General features: G+C 47.9%; 1 protein-coding gene across 1 annotated transcript; it reads right to left on the reverse strand.

The window, feature by feature from the left end:
* Positions 1 to 6,477: 6,477 nt before the first annotated feature.
* Positions 6,478 to 9,979, reverse strand: BATF3 (basic leucine zipper ATF-like transcription factor 3; the record flags this gene model as incomplete). Its single annotated transcript, XM_081997214.1, has 3 exons — positions 6,478 to 6,663; positions 9,153 to 9,257; positions 9,902 to 9,979. The coding sequence occupies 3 exons, from the start codon at positions 9,977 to 9,979 to the stop codon at positions 6,478 to 6,480; spliced, it is 369 nt and encodes a 122-aa protein (XP_081853340.1).
* Between the last annotated feature and the right edge of the window lie 1,198 nt (positions 9,980 to 11,177).

The following is an 11,177-nucleotide window of genomic DNA, read 5'->3' on the forward strand; positions in this document are numbered from 1 at the left end:
ATTGGTCTCACATCAAATAATCAAGCTTCATCCTAAAACTAAGCAGGTTGCACGCATATATGCCTACCTACAAAATTGCTCACATAACACCATTTCTGTTGGAAGGCTATCCCTGAACACCTTTCTTCTGACAGGTAGAAACTTCTTCACATATATAACTCAAAAATATGTACAAATTATATCTATTTATTCTTCTACTAACATTACTTCTTATCTACAATAGCTCTTTCCTTTATGTGGTCTTTACTCTGCTGTCATTGCATAGACAGTGATCCTACCACTTCTCAGACTTTATTTGTCTAAAATGAAGTCTTGGAAAAATACATTCGTCATACCCTTAATCTTCATAGTAGTCCTTCCATGTACCTGTACTAGTTTTGGTTCATTTTTCTTGATCATGGCTGAGCAGAAATGTATGCAGAGTTCCAGATGAGGTTTTGCCAGGTCCTTGCATAATTACATTGATATTTCCCTCTTTAAGAACACAAATACACAAATAAAGAAATAAACCCCTTACTATGCATCTGAGTTCCTATTTAACTTCCTTTTTGGCCCACGGCATTGGTTACTGACTGATATGCCATTGCTTGTTAATTCCATTGTCATTTCCAATTAAGGAGTCTCCACCTTGTGACAGGAATTCCTGTTAATAGTTCTTCAAGTTTGTGACTGTATACTTTGCATCATGACAAGGGTGCTAGTTAATCTCATCTAGGTTCCCTTTCCCACAAAAGGTTGGACCAGATGACCTCTTGAGGTCCCTTCCTACCTGGGCTGTTCTATGATTAATTATGGTGGCATTTCTAGTCTCTTCTGCAAGGTCATGCAGTTTCTTTTGCGTGATACTTCAATCTTCTTCTGTACTAACGGTTCCTTTGTATCCCAAGTCCTTGCCAAAGATACTAGAGTGGTCTGCGATCAGTCGTTGAGAACCTCCACTTATAAACCATTATTTAGACTGACAGCTCCCTTTTCAAAACAAACTATTGCCATTTTTCTTCAGCTAGTTCTCTGGTTATTTTTCAATTCTTGTACTATTTCACATCATCTCCAGCTGATGCAATTGTATCTTGTATAGCATTGCATCAATATTTAAGCAGAATCTTGTGGCTTATTCCTTACCCTCAATTATTTTACTTAACACAGCAAATTATTATTCTCAAAATCTACTTTACAACGGGAAGACAAACCTTAACAGTTTGCTTATCCCAAGAGAGCTTACTTATGACCCTTGCTTAGAATCTCAAGAATTTTGACACTTTAGTGATTTAGAATAATGAAAACATGACAACACGTTCATTATGAGACAGCTAAAGGAGAAAGTTCTTCAAGATAATTGGAGACATCTATCTAGAGCTGAGTTCTGAGGGGAATGGTCTGTGTTAGACTTAATTGGACAGTACCCGGATGAGTGCAGCAAGCTATACTGGCAGTCTGTAGAACTTACTGAACACATACAATAAAAACTCTTCTAATGCAGATTTAAAACAATCACGTCTATTAGAGATATCATTTTCTATTTGGCTACATGGAGAAGCTGCTAGAGGATGAGATAAGCTGTGAAATTGAAGCCCAGTAGTCATTTGGTACTAACTCCTCAAATGAATGTTTTCATTCTGTACCAAGACAGCCCTTCATGGTTTAGCTTATCCACTTCTAAAGAGAACTATAATGATTCCCTTAGAGCAGACCAAACATAACTAGTAGAGAACAGATTATTTGCAAAAGCTATGCCAGCTATTTCCAGAATAGTCAAGCCCTTACATTTGATGTCATGGTCTAAAAATTCTACAGTGGGAGAAAAAATTCCTACTCTGTTCTTATGGATTTTCTCCTTAGGAACTATCTAGGAAAAAACCTGAATGAGTACCAATAGCTATTCTTGAGCTAAATATTACCCAAGTTAGTAAGCATAGTGCCACATGTGCTCTGAGGCAGCTGTGGGACTGTTTCTACTTCCAGTGAAATCAGTGTAAACCCCACGTTTCTGCAAAGAAGTAATCCAAATTCTTTCACTCCCTTGTGGATGTGTGCCCACACCACATGCTGTATGTACATGTAAACTGTTTCTCCAGTGACCACTTGACAGTAACCCAGGGTTTACAAACAGAAAACTCCTACTGTCCTATAAAGAGAATAACAGTAGTCTTTGTAACGGTAAATAAACCCACTACTTCTCCTGCTTAGCAGAAATGCTTCCTTCCTGTGACAGGAATTATATCACTACACTGATGGGAAGAAAAGGGATTTTTTTTAAATGGTTGTTTTACCTATCACTTTCACTGAGGCAGAAATTCTAGACTGATTCACAGGTGGAAACCCCAAATGCCATGCAGCAAAGCATTTATCTATGGACAGGAAACAGTATGGGTTTTATAGGCTAGAGTAAAGGTTATTTAACTTCTAAGTACGTTTTAAAAGACTGCACAGACACCTTAATAGTCAACTGACAGAACTAGCCTTTAATCATATACAGGGTGTACCAAGTGAAGTTCAATTTCTATATGCTCCTACAGATTAGCGTTGTTCCTCTAATACCTATAACATTAAGCAATGTTGTCACCAAGGTATATAGGAACAGAAGGGGAAAAAGAAAGTGGCATTTGAAATAAAATGGTGAGAGAATACAAAGGCTGCTAGAAATACCAAATGCAGATGAAATCAGCAGGTATTGCAGAAGGAGCAGTAGATGACAGTAAAAGGTACCAGGGAAAAGAACAGAAAGTCTGTAGAATAGGCTGTTTTAAATACGCTTTTTAAAAGGACAAGTACATGCAGATGCTTACAAATGTTCACAGATGTGAGTGTAAAACATCAGTGGGAAGGAGCAAGACTTTCTAATCAGCTCTCTTGAGGTGTAATAGTTCAGCTCTGTTATACTTACACTAGCAGTTTTGGGAAGCTTGACTTTGTCTTTCTGTTGATTTTTTTACCTTTGCAGACTAAAATTATCTTTTCAAAATATAATCAATTTAAATCTGACCCAACAACAAGTGAAAGAAATTAATAGACAAACAGCTGAATTGGACCCAGCCTGCTCCTGGAATGAATACTTTTATCTGTGGGTAGGTTTGCACTGAGCATTTTGCTTCTTCATTAGTCACAGAAAATACAGAACGGAAATCCATGCTAACCAAATCTAGACAAACAGTAACCTTCATTGTGAACCTGAGAGGCAGAATCCAGCTTTCTTGGCAACCCTCATCTACTTTATGCATCCACAAACAAGACTGCAAATCACAGTACTCCTCACGTGAACCACCATCCAAACATAGAAAAGAACTTCCCTATATACCTGCGTCTGAAAATCATGTGAATGTAATGCAGACCACATTCATAGGGAACAAGTCAAACTAACTGGAAGTTTTCTGAAGCTAGAATACATCAAGCATTTTTTTTAGCCATAAATAGGTATGAAACATTTTTGGTGATGGTGTAACACCCTGCTGCAAAAGGAGAGGTTTGGATTTGAAAAAGAATTTTCTGTTGCTTCCTTAACAAATGGGCCTTTTCCTTTCTGTTCTCTTTTCTGGTTCCTTATTTGTGTAACAATTATCCCAGGCTCCAGAACATACTTTCGGTTTTGAAACTCTCTGTAAATCAATATCCTTATGAACAGCTCCTGCGAAGAGTGTAACCAGCCCATATGCGTATAATTTGCTTAGGAATACATAAGCCTGTGCTTTAACAGTTCATTGTCCCTTTTGACCCATGATTCAGCTATGACATAAATTCTATAAATATATCAGAATGTTGGGTTTATTTGGCTTGGGACATGCATTTTGCTCACTACTTTTACTTGGGATTCCCAACTGCCTTTGAACATTAGTCAGACAAAATACTATTTGTGAGAGATGCCTTGGTTAATCTATTAATCGGAAGACTAATGCTTAGGCCCTTTGGAAATAGTCCTGGGAAAAAAAAGATGCAATAGGTGGAGGAGAAAGCAGCAGCCCAGGCCCCGGAGGGTTCAAAGCCCGCCGTCACTAATGGACATGATGCACAGGCTGGAGCTACACACCTGCGGTTGTGGGAAGGAACTGGTGGCAGTGAGGGCCCCTGGAGGGCTCCCAGCCTTTCCAAGGAATAGCAGCATAACCTTGGACTTTTGGACTTAGGTTGCTGTTGCCAGCACACAACGTTGCTGTGAATTCAGCTGTCTCCCTCTGTACACTCTGCATAGACATTGTACAGTCAATAAACCAATAAACTCCAACGCAGAAACAGTGGACTAAAGCTTGCATCGCAGGATAAAAATAGTGCTTACTGATGAAGAGTGTACAATAGAACTTGGACTACCAAATTATAAGCTGGAGCCAGTTTCTGGACAGATGTTTAGAAGAACGAATGTGTAAGGATAAGTATTTTACACAAGGAACTAGATCTCTACTTCTAGAAGTAAGCAGCTGTAGGACTGAAATCTTTAGGAGGATTCTTGGACTGTCTTGGACAATGTGGTTGATCTTTCCTCCCATTTTCAAGGGTCTGGAGGGATTTGTAGGAGAGACCATGCTTTTGCACCAGCCCTGACCTCAACTAGCTACTTTCCATTCCCAACCTCAGCTCAGTTGCACACACCTAATTTAGAGATGTGAGACATCCTCTCTCACTCTCCCTTCATCCTAAGCTAGAATGAATTTTCCCTGAAGTGAATGTTGTTCATTTCCACTATGCTCCTCCTTCTCCATTACACATTTGCTCTGCCCAAATTACACAGTGGCTTCCAGAGCCTGAAGGAATGTGGGTGGGTGGATGAAGAAGCTTAAGACAGCTTCTTTTCTTAAGGGTGACACACAGAAGCATATCAAGAACATTATCCAAAATGCGTATTTTGAAGTGTCCTGCAACTTGAATTTTCTTTGGCAGGGACTGCATCAGATTTTCTTTGTGGGATGACTCAGTTCTCACAGGACCATAAGAAACTTTGAAGACTGCATTTAGGCTGTAGATAGCTTCTGCAAATGCTGAAAATTCTCTTGGGGACAACCTAATGAAAACCTTTAAAGAAGCCAACAGCTCATGCCTGTTATCTGGAGCTTCTAGCCTAAAAGACAATGGCATGAGAGGGCCCTTTAGAACGCAGAGTTGACTACAGGGTTTCCCCAGTTCTATGTTGGCAGTGATCAGCAATGCATCGTTCTACTGAAGAAGCTAAAAAAAGAAAAAAAAATGTCAGACATTTCAGATCATATTCTGACGATAAATACTATGATCCTGGTGAGAGGAGAAATTAATCCCATGAGTTGAACTGAAAAAAATCCAAATGCTGAAGTGAGAGAGTTGGCAAAGGGGTAGAGCTTTTTAGGTGCTCTTTGACTGGAAATACTGTGAGAAAAAACACTCTTTGCTGGATCCCAGGCTACAGCATTCACATTGCTAGAACTTGACACTACCAAGAATCTTCAGAGAAAGCAAACACACTTTTCTGTATATCTCTCACTAACATTGTCATGATTCTCCCGTTCTGTACAGAAAAAAAACCCCAAACAAAACCATGTTTTCTTTTGTTTAAGAAAGCATAATGTTTTTCTTGCAAGCAGTTATCAAACATCTTCAATGTGGACAGGGAACAAAATGCTTAGTTAAACTCAATTTGTTCTAGCCACAGATATCATTTACGAGAAGCAATATGCAAGATGAAGGATAAAGATATTTGTTAATTTCCAGTGGGTGCATTAAACCAGTAAATTTTTAAATCTGCTTTTTTAAAAAAACGTGTAGAACCAGCAAACTCTGTTTTGCTTTTCTTCCACACAGAGCAGACAATCATCATTAGAAACTGGCCAAGACATATTTTAGGATATAAAACACGCCAGGAACTAATGTTGGCAGGGCTGATGATTGGGGATATTAAAGAAATAAAGACTGGGAAAACTCACTTGTTACACACACTTCAGAAGAGGAACCAATGAAGAGGCGATAAGCAAATAATAAAACAACTGACGGGAACATTAGCATTAGGCCTTTGATTTGACCAGTAAAGTAGAGATATTATAAAGACATTGATTATTGAAGAAGGTGGAGAACATCATAAAGATGGGACATCACTTTTATTAACCAAACCTGTTTAGAGAAAAAAATCTAGCAGCCGGAATGTGATATACATGGATGACAAGTGACAAAGGGTTACTGGCAGCGGACATGTGGGAGAAAGGCATCCCAGCCCAAGGTCGGTAATTTTCCTTGTCTACATTCCATCGCGCAATGGTGGGTTGCACCGCACTTTGGCGTTACTGAATGCAAAACAGTGGCTCAAAGATTCTACCAAATAAGAAGTCGCAGTTCGAGTTGTTTTTTTTCCATACTGGTGTTTTCCTGAGATTCAGACGACTATACCACTTCAATGTGGAGAAGAGCTACATGATCAAGTCCAGCCCTCTTCGATGGAAGACCTGCACCATAAGTAGGCGGTTCTTCAAATCTCCCCTGTTAATGGCACTTTCACACATCACATTTAAAGGTGATGGAGGAGAGGTCTCATCTTGGCAGGCAGCTGGTGAGTGCATCGGGCCTTGGTACGGTCACAAAGTTCATGGTGCAGTGCAATAGTGGACAGATCTTTTCATGATCCTTCAACACTTCACTCAAGTGTTTCATTTCATCTGTTAGCTTTCCGATTTCTCTTTTCAGGGAGGTATTTTCTTGCTCAAGGGACTCATATTCCTGGAAGGAGGGGGGGAAAAAAAAAAGCCTACTCATAGTCAAAACATTCCTTTCAGTGCTTCCACCTGAGTATATTCATGTAACTGTAGAAAACCTGCATGGTTTCTTACTGCAATGTGCCAAATGCCAAGGAAAGACAGTCACAGCCTGGCTGCTGGAACAGGGCGAGTGCTTTACGACCTGTGCCCTGACCACGCTGCAACTCCTTTTGTGGTCCTGAAGAGCAGGAGGATCCGCTGGCCCTCGGGAGTGCCCAGCAGCCCAGGGCTGCAGGCATGGGTGGCTGCATCCCCATGGTGGCCCCTTCCAGCCCTGGGCCACCTGTGCCAGGAAGGGCCGAGCAGGGCAGCTCTGCACTGTCAGAGTGGAGAAAATGAAAGCACTGAGTGCAGGCAGGTGCCGGGTAAACCCGGTGCCTGGCATTACCGATAAGGAAAGGGCAGCCCCTGCCCCAGGCCAATGCAGGGAGAGGCCATTTCCCCAGGTGCTGGCTGAGGTGCGCACCTAGCGCAAGGCGCTCGGTGCCAGCCACTCTCCTCCAGCCCGGCCCGGGCTTGTAGCCACCTGCTCAGATGCTTGGGCACTCAAGAGCAGGAGGAGGGGAGCATCACGCCAGCTCGTTCCCGGCCCTGCTTTGTCACCAGATGGCCTGACCATTGCCTTGGTTATCCCTGACCCAGGCTGCTTTTGAGCTAAGGCTTCTCTGGCAATGAATAAGCTGCTCTTAACTGCAGGGGAGTTTTGAGATGCTCCACAGCATACATCTGTGACAGATGTGAGACTCACGTGTCATGTTTTTTGGTAACTGCATGTCTCAAGTGTCCCTGCTGTCAAGACTTCTCATCCCAAAGAGAAGAGAGCTAGAGGTTCAGAGCCAGCCCACGGAAAACCTGCAGGTGTCTGCCCCTCACTGCTGGCCTTGGGCTCAACACTCACCCACTCAATCTCACCTCCCTGGGAAAGCTTCAGAGCAAACTTCAAAGCCTACACATGCCTTAAAAGTCCTGTTTACCAGGCAGCAGGGAGAGCCTCTCATGCAAAGCTCCTCTGGGCAGGTTGGCACTGCCTCTGCTGCCCTTTGCTTGCAGGAGTTTGGATCCCCTTGCCTTCCCTCACACCCTTCCACCACCCACCAGCTCTCCCACATGCAGAGTAAAACAGGCACAGCCCTTCTAACATTATTGTAGCCAAACTCCAGCAAAGTTGTCCATCCCTGAGTCTGGGTCTGCTCACCTCTTGTTGCCCCAAGCCCTGTGGGGTTGGGTTTTGGAGTAAGTATTACTCTCCCATTGCTCTGTCCCATTTTCAAAAATGAGACTATCAAATTGTTCTTCCTAAGACTGAATGCCTATTCAACCAGAACTGCCTGGACCTGGGAAAACCTGTGTGCCCGAGAATAAAAATTCCCAGCATGAGGAAGATCCTCAAGTGCAGAAGGCATATCAGAGATGCTGCAGGACAGCACAGGGCCCAGAAATGATTCCACAAAAGCCAGGGGTTACCCCTGTCCAGAAGTACCCCGCACCTGGCTTTCTCAGGCACTGACTCAGAGGAGATCTGGGAAAAGACAACCCCAAAACTCCCCACAATGTCCCTCTTGGCCTCTGCTGACTGTTGGCAGATCTTTCCACACTGAGAAAGAGAAGAGCCTGTGCTGAACATCCAGAGCTGAACAACTGACCCAGCCACAATCACAGCAGCAGAATGAACACTGACCCCAAGAGCCCCGACGACAACAAAAGCAGTGTTGTGTGAGGTAACATCCAAAACCAGAGAAAGGGGATTCCTGTCCTCCAGCATTTGCACTGGGGACCAAAGAAAACTACACCACATTGTGATATTGAGAAGAAGTATTAAGAGTTTCTGGAAGAATCAGTTACTTTCATGGTTTGTTGGAAACACCCACTGTTACTTAGCAGAGCATACAAGTATAACAGCTAACTGACCTGAGATCTCGCGCCTGGAGGTTTTGAAGTTCCTATGAAGCCTTTTCAACTGGGTATTTCTGTCTCACACCGCAGTTTTAGAATTGACTTAAGCCAGCACTGCCACTAAGCAGCATGGTTCCCTCCACCTCCACCGCCTTCTCCCTCGTCAGGCGGCAAGCATTCATCCACCGCCATAGCGAACCTGACAAACTTAACGCTAACCCAGACGAAAATGGGTTTGTTTTAGCCCAGAGGAGCCCCATGATCCAGTTTACCGGGTGGTCAGGGGAACAGAAAAAGAAGGAGGGTGAGGCGAGGGCTGGACCACGTCTCTCTCTCTCCTTGGCAGCGTCACCGATGGCAGAGCTGTCCAACATGAGCATCAGTGTCCGGGAGTTCCTGAGCAGGCACCCCGTAGCACATCTCCGCCTCACACCCACAGCTCTCTGAGCTGCATTAGCATGAAGGCAGGCCCACGCCTGCTTAAGAAGTCCCATTTATCATGAAGTCCTGTGCTCGGTACCCAAGCTGTGCCTGGCAAAACATTGAGTACCCACTCACCTCATGAAGTTTATCTGCTTTCTGAGTTTGCTTCTTCCGGCTCCTCTGTGCAGCAACTCGGTTTTTTTCTCTCCTCCTTACCTTCCTGTCATCTTCTTCGTGACTCTGGAAGACATCAGCCAGAACTGTCTCACTGGTTTTTAAGGTGCACACGGCAGCTCCCGAAATCAGGCATATAAGGGTTGCTGAGAGCGAGCACACACACACAATTTCACAGCACCTACCCCCGGCCTCCCACAGACTCCACGGTGCCTGCAAAGGGCAGCGCATCCCCCTGCCCCACAGCACAGGTAAGGCCCGAGGCGGAGGGGTGGAAGCCGGCAGAGATGCCCCGGGGGACGCCGCAGAGCCTCGTCACCCACGGCGGGGACCGGCGCTCCCGCTCAGCATTTTGCACCTGCCTCGCCCCAGCGCGAGGGAGGTGCGAGCAGCGGCGGGGAAAGCCGCGCTCCCGCTGCAGCCCGCCGGGCTCCCGCCGCGGGCCAGCCCAGCTCCGGGCCGCTGCCTGCGGCGGGGAAGAGGCCGCTGGCCGCGCCGTGTGCTGGCGGCAGGGAGCTTCCCGCGCACCGCCGGCCGCTCTCCTACCTGGAAGGGCCCGGCTGACGGCCGCCTCTCGGGAAGGGAAGGGCCGATGCCCGGCGGGGCGGGGAGGGGGGAAGCGGGCACCCCCGGCACCGCGCTGCCCGGCGTGACTCAGCCCCATGTGCCCGCCCGCCTACAGCGCCGGGCCCCGCCGCCCTGCCCCTTACCTGCTGGCCGCCCTCGGCCGCCGCGCTCCGAGGCAGCGCGCTGCCGCCGCCGCCCGCGGCCGGGACGACGCACGACATCCCGCCGGCTGCGGAGCCGCCCTGGGGCGCCGCTGGGCTCCCCCGGCCCGCGGGGGGTGGGAGGGGAGCGGAGAGCAGGGCGGGCCGGGGCGGGGCAGGGGACGCACCGCCCCGGCACCTGGCACCCCCCCGGCCCGGGGGCGGAGCGGCCGCCCCGCCGCCCGCATGGCCCGGCACATGGCGCCCGGCGGCAGCCGCGCCGCGCCCGGGGACCCGGGAGCCCCAGGGCCGTGCGGACACGCCCCCCCCCCCCCCGCAGCCCCGGCCCTACGGGCCAGCCGCCCCCGGTGTGCGCCCGCCGCGCCGGATAGGCTGCCCGTCCCCCGGGAGCGCGGGGTCTGCTCAGCCCCCGGGAGCCGGGGGGAAAGCCCGCACCCTGGGACACGGCGCTGCCTGAAAACCCCCCGGAGAAACCCAGCCCCGGGGGCCGGCCGGGCCCGGCGCCCCTCCGAGCCGCCCGACTCGTGCTTTCGCCTGCAGAAATAACCGCGCGGCAGTTTCTCTTCTCCCCAAATTTCCTGCCGGCGCCGGCGGGGCGGGGAGGCCAGGCTGCCCTGGGAGCTGGCCCGGCCCTCCCGGGACCCCCGCCCGAAGCCCGCCTGGCGCCGGGGCCCGGCTCACCCCCGGCCGCTCCTGCCACATCGGCTCTCGCAGGCGGCCGGAGCTGCGGGGAAGCGCCGGTCGGCTCAACCGGAGCTCAGGGGCGGGAGGACGCGGCATCCGTGCCGGGATAAAGCCATTTTCACTTTCTTTCACTTTCGCTACTCGCCCTGTTCCTTTAAATAATAAGGAAATGCCACAGGCTTCTCGTAAAGGCCAAGAAAACACAGTTGCCGCCGACAAAATTCTCTCTGTTCAGCTCTTCTGTTGAGGGTATTTTAACAGACGGAACAATGTTTCCTTTATCCCTCCAAACACTTTCCCTACGTTTTAACCAAAGCGTTGCCTTGGCCCCCTGCTCTGAAAGAAGGGGGGATGTTGGCACCGACAGGTACGCCGACAACATCCCTGCTCTACCGAAGATGCATTTGTACGTGGCACCTACCATGCGCTCACGGCTACACTCAACTCCTGGGGCAAACGCATGGCCAACGCGAGGAGGGTTACATGCCCCCAGCCTGCAGGGCAGTCAGTCATAAAGCCCAGGTATCTTAATAAACCAGATACTTCCCTATTTTTCATGTTTCCCCGGGAGTTT

The sequence above is a fragment of the Phaethon aethereus genome, assembly GCF_964289735.1.
Source record: "Phaethon aethereus genome assembly, chromosome: 3".
Classification (NCBI taxonomy): Eukaryota; Metazoa; Chordata; class Aves; order Phaethontiformes; family Phaethontidae; genus Phaethon; species Phaethon aethereus.